The 15,375-nt window shown below is 34.7% G+C and overlaps 2 protein-coding genes across 2 annotated transcripts in view; both read left to right on the top strand.

Annotated features, from left to right (window-relative positions):
- The first annotated feature begins 1,533 nt into the window (after positions 1-1,533).
- LOC146590424 (transmembrane emp24 domain-containing protein 11-like) lies at positions 1,534-7,114 on the top strand. Its single transcript, XM_085314623.1, has 5 exons — positions 1,534-1,809; positions 2,701-2,801; positions 3,637-3,762; positions 5,937-6,083; positions 6,965-7,114. The coding sequence occupies exons 1-5, from the start codon at positions 1,671-1,673 to the stop codon at positions 7,112-7,114; spliced, it is 663 nt and encodes a 220-aa protein (XP_085170749.1). The 5' UTR covers positions 1,534-1,670.
- A 2,654-nt stretch (positions 7,115-9,768) lies between these two features.
- RNF212 (ring finger protein 212) overlaps positions 9,769-15,375 on the top strand; it is a 23,109-nt gene continuing 17,502 nt past the window's right edge. The window contains exons 1-3 of the mRNA XM_085314622.1: positions 9,769-9,880; positions 11,441-11,502; positions 14,772-14,846. Of these exons, the coding sequence (XP_085170748.1) occupies positions 9,769-9,880; positions 11,441-11,502; positions 14,772-14,846 (249 nt within the window). The remainder of the gene's footprint in view (positions 9,881-11,440; positions 11,503-14,771; positions 14,847-15,375) is intronic.

The following is a 15,375-nucleotide window of genomic DNA, read 5'->3' as shown; positions in this document are numbered from 1 at the left end:
YACAAGATGATTTTTTTTTATTAACAAATATCACCAAATAAAATAGGAGTTAATTCCTAAAACTTCATTAGACAGTACATCTTGCCTAGTCAAAAAGTTGAGTGCAYAGTATTTAGAGTCAATTGACAAAAAGAGTCTGTACCTTGCAGTGGAGTTTGCTAAAGACAAACTAATCTCAGCACATGGGAGTTAAAAACTGACATCCGTGAGAATTTTATCAGCTGATCTTGAGTTACAGTATCTGACTAAAAAATTCATGGTTATAATGCAATAAATGCAAAYGGGACATTTTATGAGGTAGGTGAGAGAAGGAAATGGAGAAAGTGTTGAACAGTACAGGGAAAAAAACAGTCATGATCCCGTGGTCTGCACATAGTGTTGAGGATGCAACCTGTGCAGCTCAGCAATTCACAGTTACGCAAAAGCAAAACACAAAAGAAAACCCAATTACCTAACCATCTTTTCAAGTAAAAGAAATGCTGCTAGAAGTACAGCAAGGAGCTGGTGTTCCCCGTTGACTGCACTGAGTGYGACATACATGGCACGTGTGTGTGTGCAGTACAAGCAGCTTCCACCCTCCACCTTGAAGGCAAAATGAAAGAACTCTAAACTGAATTGAGAGCTTCATCAAAGAAATGTCCAGGGACTCCACTGCACAATCTCACCTGGAAATGCCAGGTGCTGCTGAAGAACAAGGCAGAAATGGGAAGAATCAGTGATCAGACTGTAGAGAGACTCAAATCTTAKGGCAAGAGTGCAGTGAGCTTCTATAGGGCAATGATCCCAAAGGTGGGTCTTCCCTACTGGAAAATGATCAGGTATCCTCGCAGCGAGACCAGCTTCTCAGRCACAAGTATTTCAGTTTAAAGGACAAGCAACACTTGAGCAGTAACATAGTCAGTCATCAGAAATACAGATTATTGGCTTTGTGATACTAGAGAGGCCAATAATAAAATCTCAATCATTATTTGAATTACACTTTAACTTTCTTTAGAGAATTTGTTAGGTAGTACCTAAGAAAAAGACATTCTAATGTAAAAAGAATCTTATTTAGYGTTAATTCTAAAATTTTCTGCTGTATTATATTGCTTAGTGTTTCAGAGTATTTTATTAATCGAGTTCTTTTGCCTTTCCTCTTCATATTTCTTTCAGTCATTTTATATAATCCATATGTTTTTTGCAAAGGTATGTATATTTCCAATAATTTAAGTTGGAAATTGCACAATTTCTAAATAAGGGAGGAGTGAAACTCTGGAATAACCAGCCAGGATAAATGGGGGAGATACAAGAAAAACAAATTTGTTTGAAATTGAAATTTGAGTAGTTGATGGAAAGAGACAGCCTAGGTGGTTGCCTACAGTAATCTAGGGTCTGATCTCAAGTACCTGAGAGGTCCTTTTTTGTGTATAGAATAAAATTCTTATCCAGATGCTGGGAAAGAAGAAAAGCTTTACATTTACATATTTCTTTTTCTTTGCTTATTATCTTTTTCTTGTTATCTCATTCTGTGGAACATACTGTAGTTTCTAAATGTGTAACCACCAGCTGTCTTTTCTCACAGTTTTTTTTTTTCTTCTCAAAAACACACTGATAAGCAGCAAACAAGGAACAACTACAGGACTACATACATTTGTAAATAGTTATCTTCAAATTCAGTACAACTGGGATACATGAAAATCATGAAAAGACAATTCATAGGATTTCTTTTGAACTTTTGGATTTCTTTCTCACCTGCTTTGTATTTCCATAGTGGAGAAAGAGAGGAGAAATGTATAATCGAGGACGTTCCCAGTGACACTTTGGTAATTGGTAGGTACCTGTCATTGCTGTATGATGATCTAAAGTATGCAGTAATAAAAATAGCTTGTAATGTAACAGGAAAATCTGTGACTGATGAGTATGGTAAAACCGTGGTGATAAGAAAGAGGGTACAGTGAAAATACCCCCCTGCAGCCAGGGTAGCCATAGTGCCATCACACATTGTGTGCATACGTTGCACTTACAAATCTAACTTAAAAGTGCAAGTCTTCAGCATCCTTAACTGTATTAAAAAAAAGATTATCTTCTAATTTTATGGCAGTGGAATTGCGACTTTAACATGTGCTTCTACATATTCTAATTGATTTAGACATTCATACTAGAATTTCTGTAACACAGTTTTCCCTATATGAATGGGAGAGGTACTTCTTTTGCTTAACACTAGCTGGGAAGAAGCAATTCAAGATGTACTGAAGTACCATTCCACTTGGGAAATCATAAGCCATTAAATTCTTTCTACTATACTGGAAAGGTAAGATTGAAAGGGGTAGTCAAAGTAAGTTGGTAATCAGCTTTTACAAATATTGGGATCTATGTGAAAGACAATCTGAAAAATGTAATTTGGGCACAGTACACACACCCTCTTTTGAAGGTCTCAGTATACCTTCTGCATGCTAATCAAAAAAATATTATTTGTCAATCAACCATTTTTATTTAGAATACTACGGTATTCTAGAAAATTTTCTGATGTAGTATAAAATTCACTGCATTTCACGTTGTCTTATAAAATGCCCCCTGAGCAAATTCTAGGCATAAGTCTATGAAATACCTATTGTGTTTTATTATCCATCATTTATATTCATATTTTTGCCAAAAATAATAACGTTGTTTACTATTAAGCTATTTTTTATTTAGAAGATGCGTATCTATGTTTTCATTCAGGGAATTACAAAATACAACAGTGGGATGTACGTGAGCAAGACTTTCTTGAGTCTGCTCCTGGTCTGGGAATGTTTGTTACTGTCACAACTCCTTCTGCTGAGGTAAATCTGTCATTATGAATGCTTCTGCAGGATTTATATATTGACCTTTGGCACTGGAAAGCAACACAATCTAAAAAAATGGATACTTTTTCGTAAAATGTAAATTGATATCAGCTAATTAAATATTTTGCTGTTGAAATGTATGAGTACCTTCTAGTTGCCATTAGAATAAATACAAATGGTAATGTTTGGTAATTATTTATATGGTCTCAGAAATTTTATTTTAATCAGCTGGGGTTTTTGCCTTTTTTCCTCTGTTACTTTAATCTTGGCAACACATTTTACGTTACTGCTAGATTCGGGAAACAATATCATTAAAAATACCAAGATAAAATTGAGAAAAAACATTAGATTTAAAAGGAATGAAAATCCAATAATGAAGTAAAATGGTACAAAAGTATCTGAGTAGCTGAAGGGAAAGCTGATTCTTAAATTATTAAATTACTATTAATTGCAAAAGTAAAGTTAACCATGAGGCTGCATACAGCCACTATCCACCGCAATCGCCTGCACTGCCCTGAGGTAGTGAGCTTTTTCAACAATAGGTTATTTATTTCTGTGTCTTAGACCTTAGAAATAAAGTCTTAGTTTTCAAACTTTAAATGTTTATTTTAGAGAAGGTTGGCTTTTGTCCACTGCACAATTTCATAACATTTTGGTGCTATGAGCTAAAATTGTTTATTATTCTCTAAATCTGTTCTGAAATTCAGATTAATTTACTGCTTTCAGGGGATTAATTAGTATTTTTACATGTAATACACAGTACTGTTTTATGGTTATTTTACTGGTATATATAGAACTTAAAAACCCAATATATACAATATCTAAATTTTAGGTACTATTGAGAAAACTGTATGGGCCACAAGCAACATTTTCTTTTACATCCTATATATCTGGGGAGCATATTATCTGTTTACAGTCTAACTCCACAAGGCTTGTGGCATTTGGAGGAAGTAAACTGGTAAGTGTATTTCTTAAATATTTTTCATCATAATAGTATCTATTATGTACAAACTACAGAGTTTAAAAAAATAGATTAGAAGTTGGTTCAACTTCTAAGAGATAATTCAACATTTCCTAATGGTTAAAGAAGATAAATCTAGAGCTATGGAGATTAAGAGATAATAAGATTGTTCTACTATCTAAGAAATCAAGATTAAGGAGGCAAAACTAATTAACTATAGATTGATTTAATATTTGTACAGTGCTTTGCATATGAAAAGATTCTAATCAATAAGAGCAGCTATTTGGTTCCAAAGGACAGATACATAAGATTGACAAAACTACTTACTTCCATGGTTCCACTATCTTTGACTGAATTCTTTCAGAAAATTTATCATTTAAATTTTTGAAAGATATTCAGATTAAGAACATATTAGCATTCTTGATATTGCCAATGAAGTTGGTCTTAAAAGTAGATTTTGAAAACAAAGGGCCATCAAAGGTGATATCATGACTATCTACTTCTATTTCAGCAAACAATTTCATAAACACTGAATTAAAATTATCTATATGCCTCTTCTCAAAAGGTAATTGACTAAAATGCACAAGAATATTGTTTTCCTGAGTTGCCTTTTTCTTTCAGGGACTATAAAAGTAGTTTAGATAACTAGCTAGATATATACATCTTGTAAATCTATGAAGTGAGTTAAGCTAAATCTCATCCTAGATTCATGTTTTCGAAACATGTACATGACACAGAACTGAGAAATATTAACTGCACTATACATAGAAATAATTAGGTGTTCTTATGGGCTGTTCTTGAGGAAACGAGTTGAAATTTAATCATACACATTGCAAAAACACTTATGTTCTACTAAATGTAAATAATTTTTTTTTACATCAACTGGAGAGAATAAGGAAGATAAAGTTATACTGATTGGTCATATGTCATATTGGTCTACTACAAATCATCAATGTAATTCTCAGGATATATTAGGAGTTTTTTATTTAGCATAGACGGTGATGTATTAATACTACTTWACAAGTTATTGGCTAGATGCAGTTAAGAATTCCAGGTACAGTTCTGGTCATCCTATTTAAAAATGCAGAGAAGGAGAAGATTAATAGCTAACATTAAAAACCACTATTTGTTTAGTTTAACAATCAGAAAAGGAAAAGCATTCTGTAAGCTACATTAAATCMAGTGGAATTCTGGAAGAATCAGATGCAGTGGTGGCATCTAAACTGCTTCTAAACAAAGCTTAATAAATTCATGGACAAAGGCTATCATAAGGTTGTGATAGGAAGTTCTGGATATTCAATTAACTAATTCTAAAAGAGAGTTGAAAGGAGATACAATTTCCATTTGTTGTGAAACAAACTTCCATTGTGTCATACCAAGCTGCAGGATTTCTATAGGTTATCTGATGGGCTAAAACTTTTATTTTCTCTTAGTTATGAGCTGGCTTCTGGAGTATTTCCCCTTCTCTTTTTAGAGAAAATTATTATTCATGCCCAAATTAGTTTTATAATATTGCAAGTCACATTCTTCTGCTTTCTTTCTAAGGTTCTATAGTATTGAGGTTTGGGGACATTTTTGCTATAGATCTTACAATTGCAATCAGATACTGCCAGGCATTTCATGCCTGATAAAGTGTGTGGAGACAAAAAATAGATATCTTAYGGATTATTCTGCTTAAAAAACTATGAGAACATTGCAATTAATGATTCAGCTGGTCTCCTCCCAGTCTTATATTCCTAACTTTAGGCAGAAGAAACCTACAAACATATTATTAAAAGGTACCTGCAGTGCTATTGAAGAATGATGTGATTTCTGCAATATTAGGATGGAATGTGAAATGCAATGAGCCGTCCTAATAATTTTCCTTTTTTTACTAGTCTGGACAAAGAACAGAAAACATTTCCATACTGGTTGAATCAATATTAGTATAAAATGATGCCCTAACATTAGTGAAGGTTTCAAATTTGTATAATTAATTTTAAAATAAAATTAAGAAAGGCTTTACATATCACAGCTGATTCTAATTTTAGTAAGGATTCCTGTAAGCAATTAAAACCTTTTCACTGTAATAAACTTAAATGGAAATTGTCTTTCGCATCTTTTTTTTTTTTCCTAAGGAATTTGAAAACACAGAAGATATACAGTCATGAGAGTATTTTTTATGTTCGCAGCGTATCCATTTGGACATTAGAGTTGGAGAACATTTTCTGGATGAAGCTGCTGTTCAAGCCAAAGACAAAGTGAATGAAGTTAACTTTAGACTGGAACATCTGATTGAGCAAATTCATCACATATCCAAAGAACAAAACTATGAAAGAGTATGTATTCCCTAATTGAAATATTAAAAAATAATGCACACAGGATTTTTTTATAAAGTATTATAAGGTTTATTATTTGTTTAATTGCAGTATTATTTTTCATTAACTCTTAAAAAATCTATTAATATTTGACCAAAAAAACCCACAGTAGCTTGCTAATTTTGTTGACACTGTTAAGGGAAAGAACATAAAAACTAATTAAAAACTGTGAATTCACACTTATAACAATATGTGTTATTTTAAAGCAGGAATTTCTATATATAGTTTTCTTGGTCAAAGCCAATAACAGCAGCGGAGCAGGTGGCTGGTACCATTGTTGGTGATGTTGCCAGCTGTTGTTTACATGTTGCACTGTGAGCATAAACTTTATTGGGGTGGGAAAGGAAATGACAGAGTGTGCATTCATGTATGTCTCTGCAGTTAGAAAAAAAGTCCTCCTTCAAAACAAGATTACACTGTCTTCACTTTCTAAAGATACGCGTGCAGTCATGTGTTTGAAATGTATCAGGAAAGAAATCTGGATGCAAAAAGGTCCTGGCTGGCATCTGATTTTTATCTGTGAATGCAATATGGAACTGACTGTAAGCCTAAAACATCTTAAGAAAGTGCTAACGGAATGTATTTAATACATAATATATTTTGAGAACAAAGGAAACTTCTGCTTGCAATTTTGCTTCAGGACAACAGTGTATTTGCTTCTCAGTTTTGATAAGCAAATCTGACAACTTTATGGATAAGAAGGATAAACTTTCATTTTTATTGTTATGGGGAGTGTTTGTCCACTACCGTATACAGCAGGGCTGCATGTCTACCTACCAGGCTAGCAGCATGAAATATGTAGATGCTGAAAAATAATAACTATACTTTTTCTTTCTTATCAGGAACGCGAAGAGAACTTTCGGAAGATAAGTGAACAAACCAACAGCAATATTTTGTGGTGGGCTATTCTACAAACATTAATCCTTATCTCCACTGGAATCTGGCAACTCAAATCTCTCAAAGATTTCTTCATAGCTAAGAAGCTTGTTTAAGTGTTATAAAGTAAATGCATAAATTCAAAAATTGTACACCATGTAATGGCTTCCATTTGAATTAGTAAGACATTAAATATAAACACATCGATTATTTACATCATTTAGAAATTGAACTATTTTTTAATTAGAGTAATAACCTCTGGAATGGAAAAGTGCTCAGAGAGAATCTAGCATGCACACAAACTCTCTATCTGTAAGAACACTGGTTTCATATAACTCTCACGCTTCTCTTTTTCTATTTGTTTTTCTAACTCTGCCTTCCCCAGCAGTATCATAGTACTTGGCTCCCTCTTACATTTTATTCATTAAATCTCGTATTTTATCACCCGCTTTTTCTCTACAGACGTAAAGTTACTCTAGAATACTCAGTGATTAAGGCAAGATTTAAGTTCAGCTGAGGACTGTTGTATCTAATACTGAAATCTAAAAACATTCCCTGTATTTTAGTCCTCTATTCTCTACTCACTCAGACATCTGCTTTTGTACCAGCATGAACAGCTTAGTGCTTCAGCCTGATCAGGTTTCTGATGCTAGGCAGAGAAACACCTATATCCCTTGCAGAGCTTAACTTAGAAGTGTCTTGATACTCTTCTGTATGTGTAAGGCCTAGCTTTTTATCAAATATAATTGTGACTGTTTTCTTTCAAAACATTCCAAGTTCTGGATGGCAGTGGAGCTCACCCTCAGTTATATTATGGTTACATTATGCTCAGTGGTTGTAACAATTACTGTGGAAGAGAGAAAGACCTGAATGAACAATTATTTTCTGTTTGCAGATGAGCGCTAACCACTAGGCTACAGAATGGAGATCTGCCCTTTCGCACAGTTATTTATGTAAATTATAGTCTTTATGAAGTATTCCAAAGTAGATTAAATCATAGGTTTATTTCTAAACATTGAATCTGTGTCTATATATTTTAGGTTGTTCATACACTAAATTCTTCAGTCTGTTTCTGTGTAGAATAATTATTTTATTTCAATTATTCAGTAACTGTAGCACAGAGTGTCTAAGGAATTACCAGTTTATGACTAAATCATATATTTCCCTTTCACTTATTGCAGCTTTGATGGATATACCTGATTTGCTTTAATTTAGCTAGCTTATATACAACTAGCAGAGTAACTRCAGCATCATGCAAGTACAATTCCTATGCCAGAACTGTGGTTAAAAATTCAGACAGTGAGCTTGTTTAAGCAGCAGTGGTGTAAGAAGGTTTGTAATTTAAGACAAATCTGACTGTGCTGGAGGTGTCATCCATTCATCATCATGATGGTTAGCATCACTTGGTTAGCATGTGAAAGGACATTCTTAGAAAGGTCTTCTAGAGAGCACTGCGGTAGCAGAACATCACAGTTTGATTTCCTTGCTGGTCTTTCCAGACCTTTTGCTAGTGTAAAAGGTAGTGCAAGCTGAAATATTTGTGRACCAATTATTGTTTTAAAGTTGATGTTTTCTTTCTTTTTTTCTATCCTTTCATCTTTTGTTTTCTTTAGCAAAGAAATGACTTTGCCCAATAAATTCATTTACTGTTACAGTATGGAAATGAAAATAGGTGAGAATCCATAATGCAGATATGAAGTGGGGACAAAAAGTAACATTCTGATGACCAAAACAATCAAAATAAAACCTCATAAAGCTGCTCACTGATGTGTATTCTGTATTTAAATGTTCTGAGATTTTAGAATTGTGATTGAAATGCTCAGTAAATAAGYAAGCTCACTTTTATAGAACATTCTGTAAAACATGTATTGCAATAAACTATTTGGTGGTGGGAAAGAAGGAAAGATGAGTTACAACCATATCAGGAATGAAATCCAAGAAGAAAGTTTAATAAGGGGCTAATACCAGGTTGTGATTCAGACTTTAGCTGAGACTTAGTTTCAGCCTAAGGCTTCTAACTATTCCAATTATAAACTTTATTGACCTCACTTAAAATGCACTAAAGCTTTAAAACCAAAGGGGCATGGATCACCTGAGAATTTATAAAGGGGCTGTTATATTCTTCAGTATTAATTAGGCCTAACCTCAAACCAGCACCGAGAGTGTCAGCCTTGACTGCAGCTTGAGAGTGCTTCACCATCTAGAATTATCATTAAATATCTCAGCTTTTGTGAAATGTGTTTACCAGCCTTAACCAACTGCAGTTAAAGAGAAGCTGGACCGTAGCTCTTTTGCGCGGTACTTTGGCGGCAGTAACACGGAGGTTTTAATGAAACTCAAAGCTGGATGTTCGCCCCGCACGGTCTGCGGCTCTGACACGTCTTTCGGTCGTATTCAGAGCTATATTCAGAGCCCCAAACAGGTCTGCAGCGGAAGGGTAGGGGCTCCCTTAAATGCTCCCCCAGGGCAGTTCGAAAGCCCTGGATTTTTTGCAGCTTAAACAATGAAAACCCAGACGCCCGATTGGCGGTTTTTTCCCCTAACTCCCCCAAAAGCTGCAACAACCCGCCTCTGAGGGGCAAATCCTGCTGCCTCCCGCCCCGAATTCCCTCCTCTGCGGGTGGGGGAGGGGCGGCGGCGCCCCCTCGCCTCAGGGCCTCAGCGGGCAAGGGGCATGGCGGAGGCCGGCCTGTAGGCCTGGTTCCGGGGCTGGCGGGTGKCAAGGAAGGGGGGGTCACCGTCCGCCCCAGCCCCTCCTGCCTGCCGCCTCATGGCCGCCCTGGCCTTTTGCAACGTTTGCTTCCGAGAGCCCTGCCAGGCTGCCGCACGCTTCAGCCTCACCAGCTGCGGCCATGTTGTCTGCGAGCTCTGCCTCCAGCAAGGTAATGGCCGCCGCGGCCGCGGCTCTGCCTCGCGGAGGCCAGGGGTTGGTAGCGAGCTGCGCGACGGGCGGAGACGAAGGGAGAATCACCGACTCTTTCACCATCTTTTTTGTTTATCCATAAACTCTTAAAATTCGTGCTAGTGGTTTTCTCTAAATTGTAAAAGTAGCCTGAGTCTGCCTTCACGTGAACCTTGCTGGAGCAATCTAAGTTTGCAAACAAGCCTTCGAGTGTGGAAACTGAAGGATTTAATAATAGTTGAGTCTAGGTACTTACGATCCATGTTTGCATTGTAAAAGAAAAATAAGATGGTGATCTCACTTGTCCTGGAAGGGTAGTTAAAGAACAATTTTCATTAGTTAAAGAACAATTTTGAAAGCATAAGATTAATGTTTTGGGGGCAGATTTTGCTATGAGTCTTCAAATACTTTAAATCTCACTGTTTTTGTCACTGAAAGACTAGAGAGATTTTGACAGTGTTACRAAGATTTGAGGTGATGTTTTTAAACTCCTATGTGTTGTGTGTGATACCTGAGCCATATTTGCTGGGACTCCTGTGGTGCGCTTAGATGAGGATTTGTGGAAAAGATACAAAGAAATCAGGAAGCTTCTTTTCAAAAGACAAAATATGAGACAYACACCAGTATTTTTTCCTTTAAGGTCATGCTAAAAGCTCAGTCTTTAATCAGGCTATATATAACAAGAGCTCCATCTTTATTTCAAAACTGAAAAGAAATATTTTGACTTTGTCACTTTTGCTGTTAATGAGAAAGGTTTGTAAAATGCAGMCTCTAAATATAACTTGAAGACTCCTAGAACATGAACCATGGCTTGCCTGTCTGCTGTTAATATTATCTGGCAGAAAAAAATGAGACAGTAATTTTTTATTTCTGTGAACTCAGTAATAATGATAATATCTGTTTTACAATCTGTTTCATCTGAAAGATGTTTAGGAATACTGATCCTTAGAAATGAGACATATAATTATCAGTGATGGTAAAAGAATGTATAAATATTGCACTCGTATGCATTTTATAGGCATAATTGCTAATGCGTTTGCAAATAATAAAAGAGATTTTAAAAAATGATGAAGTTGTGGAAAAATTCATAAGGTAATGAATTCTTTGAATTTAAGACTTCATATATTTTATCTAGAGAGCAAGACTGAGTCCCAAACTAAAAAGTCATATATCTGGTTGGCTCCAACTCATTAGTGCACATAAGCATGTATTTAATTAAACCAGACAAGTAGTCCTATTTAAATCAAAGGAACTAGTGTCACCTGCATTCAGTGACACTAATCATATTCATAAAATCATTTACATGAATGCTTATTTACAGGATTAAGACCTGATGATATTCACGTACATTTTTCCTGTGCAACTGTGTGCTAGTGTTTTTAGAATCAAATTATTTATTCATGTTTATTTGCATTTCATTTATAAACTTCAGACTCCTTCCACAGGCTCCAAAGAAAGGTGTAGGCATCAAATTCTATTGAAAGTGTATTTATTTTCTGTTCAGTTTGATGTATATTTTAAAAGTGTCTTTATCCTACAGGCAAAAAAGATGAATGTTTGATCTGTAAAACTCCTTGTCGTACGTTGTTCCTTTCAAAACAGGTAAATGAAAGCTTTAGTAATATTGTATTACATTAATCTGTGGTTTGCTTAACAGCTAAATTATTTGCATTACAAAATACTTTCCTTTGTTTGCCAACTGTGACATGAATATTTATTGATGATAGGTTGGTAGGCTTACATACTTATGTGCTGTTCAGCTTTTAGTTTTATGGACTTTTTCAAATTTAAGTCTATGTAAACTTTTTAGATCTTCATATTCTGTTGGACAGCAAATCAGTCCAAATTTTTCAAGATGAATGCCTACAATATAGTATCTGTGACCACTGTCAAAATGTGGAAAAAATATATATTGACTTTGTCATTTGCACATCAGAAAAAGTGGACTGCAATGAATTATTTCATGTAATAGACTGAAACAAAATTGTGCATGCCAGCCTATCCATGTTTTCAAACCCTTTTTCCCCCATTTTCTCTTAAGCTAAACTATTTTTGTAATGGTCATTGCCTTCTATTATGATGAAGAGATGAGCTGAAATATGGTGGGGAATTCTTGTCTTCATTCACTAGAGAATGAATGGTTTTATTCTCTTCCTTGAGAGATCACTAGAAAGATTTGATTTGCTTATTTTTCTCTAGGAACCATCTTCTCCTTAGCTGATTTCAAAAATGGGTTGTGAAAACATCTAGTTTTCCTGGACTACCTATCTAAGAGGCAGGCCCGCCGTATAATGATAAAAGAATAATATTAAGAACAYTCAATACCGCTAAAACGTTAATTCTACAAGGCCATAAGGCAATTACGTACGTGAAATGGAGGACAATTTGGGGTAACTCTGAATTGGTGACCTTGAAGGAGGGCATGATTTCTCTAGACATTTTTAAAACTAAGTTAATATATAGCTAAATACAGAAATAGCTACCTCTGCATGCTGTATGTGAAAAAGTAGAATACTGTATATTTTATATTTGTAAATACACAAACCTTCAGAATAGGATAAAGAAGACAATGCTACCAAAAGAAAAAAAAAAGAAATTACAACAAAATGGTAAAATGCCAAAAAAAGAAAGGTCCATAGAACTTAGTAACAAAATAAAACAAAATACTCTGAAGTATACTCTTCCTCTCAAAATACTCTCCCTCTCTAAGGGAGAGAGTTTCATCAGCATTCAGTATCAGCCTGCCTTTGCTGCAAATTTTATTATTAATTTCAGTCATAGAATAATTCAGGTTTTCAGGGACCTCTGGTCATCTTGTCCAACCCTGTGCTCAGAACAGGCCTAACTTCTAGGTGCAACTAGGCTTAAATTGCAACATTAAACAAAACTTAATCTACTTCAAAAATACTGAAGGAATTTAAAAATTTGATGGCTGTGATACTAACAAAAATATAGATGTTTCATTAGAACCTGCCACTATTCTGGAGGACTGGAAGGAAGCAAATTACCATATTCTTTAAAAAAGACATTAATGATGATTACTTAACCTTGATTAAGAACAGATAAAATGATTGGAATGATAATTAAAGATGCACAGAAAAAATCATATGGGTCTATAATTCAGGAACCTGAGTGGAAAAATACCTGATATCTTTTATGAGCTTAATGCTATGGCAAAATTYCCAATGAGTAGGGTGCCCTACAAAGGTGATAAAATTCCTCATTAAATTATGTATCAGGGCAATCAACATCTGCACATTAAATATTCTCATCTTTACAGTAATACATGCTTGTCACCTTTACATTTTCCTAAYGTCTCATGCTCCCCTCTTGATTTTTCTTAGATGCTGAAGTGTTCTGATGAATCAGAATCTCACTGTTCATTATTTCAGAATACCATGTTAATATCTGCTATGCCTCCATGCAACAAATAAAATCTAAACAATTTTCTACAAGCCTTTAGTTTAAAGAGTTTATAAATCAGCAATTAAGCTGTGAAATATACATTTTCTTTTTTTTTTCAGGATATATCTGATGTTGACTCAAACCAAGGTCCTTTCTTTACTAGCACCCTAAATATGTTTTAGAGCTTACCTCCTATTTTAAATAAGCCAAATATATTTTAATGAGTATGTTGACTTTTTCTAGATGAAATTTTGTTATCTTGCTTCTATTTTCTTTACTATAATATCATAGATAAGTTAGACTGTGCTGTCCGTACATCTAATTTTCTCTTTCTCAGTGTGCCAGTTCACCCTTTGGTAATTTTTGAACCCTTTTGGCTAATATCAACAAAATTTGAAAGAGCAGAGGAAGTCTCAAATAAAATTATTTTCCTCCTGTAAATTCTATGAAAACTGGTAGTTGGGGAAACCCAGTTTAGTTTTCCTGATGACAAAAATGCAACTGCAGCTCATCAATAAACAGAAGTGCATTTGGCAGCTACATGCACAATTCTAGAGTAACCACACAACACATGCCATCTTTCCTCAGCTGAATTTCTATACAGGACATTGATGTAGCTGATATTAGAATAAAGGGGATAAAAAATATATGTAAGRCTTAATTATTTCCCATTATTGAAAATATGGAATGCAAGTACAGATTGAAAATAGGTTTGGCAAGTACAGTTGTTATCTAATCGTGGATATTTCACTTTATGTTATTATTATACTCTTCCTGGAGTGGATAAAATATTGTCTCTCTGTATGTTTGTGCAATCCCAAGTAGACAAAGCCCATCTCTTTTTGATTTCTGTGTAATATTGTTAATTTTCATTCTCATAATTTCTTATCAGGCTAGAAGACTTGTTGCTTCACTCGCAGGTGGTCTAATTATTTGTTTAAATGTTTCACRTTTCTTTCATTTTTCCATTTTTAACGTTTTTCAGACTCTTTAGTACTTCTAATCTTAATTTACATTTTCTATGCAATAGTTTCTATTCTTTTTGACTGGATTTTGAAAGGTGGTTCCATAAATGAAGGTTGACTAGGGAGAGGGAGAAACAAAAACCCGGAAAGCAAAGGGGCTGCCAGAAACCTAGTTGTTGATCTGAAGGCAATGCCTGCTCCAGGGCAGCATATACATACATCTTCTGTGAATGGTCTTTTGAAACTGTTAGTTGYTGTCTTAGCTGCAAAAAGAATGTGTATYTGTGATATATTTAAACAAAAGTGTAAAGCCTTCTAGATGATTAACGTGGACATTAAATAAACTGAGCTTCTTCTCAGTCTGTGCATCATCCTGTTCCCAATGTATTCACTGACATTTTTGACTTATATATATCAATCTATTTATGGAACACTTCCAAAATATTTTATTTAATATAGTCTGCAAATAAAAGTACTAACTGTTTTTTCTTTTCTTGGTAGACAAATCCTGATATTCAATCACTGTTCATGGGAATAGATATGCTATGCAAGAAATATTCAAAGGAAATAACACAGGTGAGTCCTGTGAAAAATGTTTGTGAGATTTAGCTTCCATCTGTCRTCAGAATCCAGATAAAGTGTTTCCTTCTTCATTGTAAATTCAGTCATACCCATTGCATAATTTCATTATGCTTGGAAGTGTATTTGTGTTTGTTTATCAAGCAGGATGGGGAGGAGGGCATCAGAATCAAGTTTTCTTTCCTTGTAGAGGAAATGACAAGGCCAGTATTCTTGTGCTATGCAATTCTCTGTAGGCTGTCTTAAATTTCTTACTGCACAGAAGTATCCAGCAGCTTCTACTGATTTGTATTTGAATGGGAAAAATGAATGTATGTGTGTGAAAATGAATGTGTAGCTGTTTCTATCTTCACTCGTCTACCTCTGCAGTCTCAAAGTTCTTAGGAAATCAAAAATCATTCATCAGGGTCACTGCTTATGTTTCCAAACTACCTCTGAAGACAGCTAGTTCTGGATATTTTAATGATGTAAAAGCTCTGAGGTGAATATTCCTCCTTTTTTTTTTTTTTTTTTTTTTTTTTTTTTT

The sequence above is a fragment of the Rhea americana genome, unplaced genomic scaffold (genome assembly GCF_003343005.1).
Source record: "Rhea americana isolate MKP2758 unplaced genomic scaffold, rheAme1 scaffold_41, whole genome shotgun sequence".
In the NCBI taxonomy this organism is placed as follows: Eukaryota; Metazoa; Chordata; class Aves; order Rheiformes; family Rheidae; genus Rhea; species Rhea americana.
This window is presented reverse-complemented; position numbering and strand designations above follow the sequence as displayed.

Coding starts and splice junctions, on each gene's coding strand:
- LOC146590424 (XM_085314623.1), top strand. CDS start 1,671: ATGAAAATCATGAAAAGACAATTCATAGGATTTCTTTTGAACTTTTGG. Junction 1,810..2,700: donor CAGTGACACTTTGGTAATTG/GTAGGTACCTGT, acceptor GTTTTCATTCAG/GGAATTACAAAATACAACAG. Junction 6,084..6,964: donor AAGAACAAAACTATGAAAGA/GTATGTATTCCC, acceptor CTTTCTTATCAG/GAACGCGAAGAGAACTTTCG.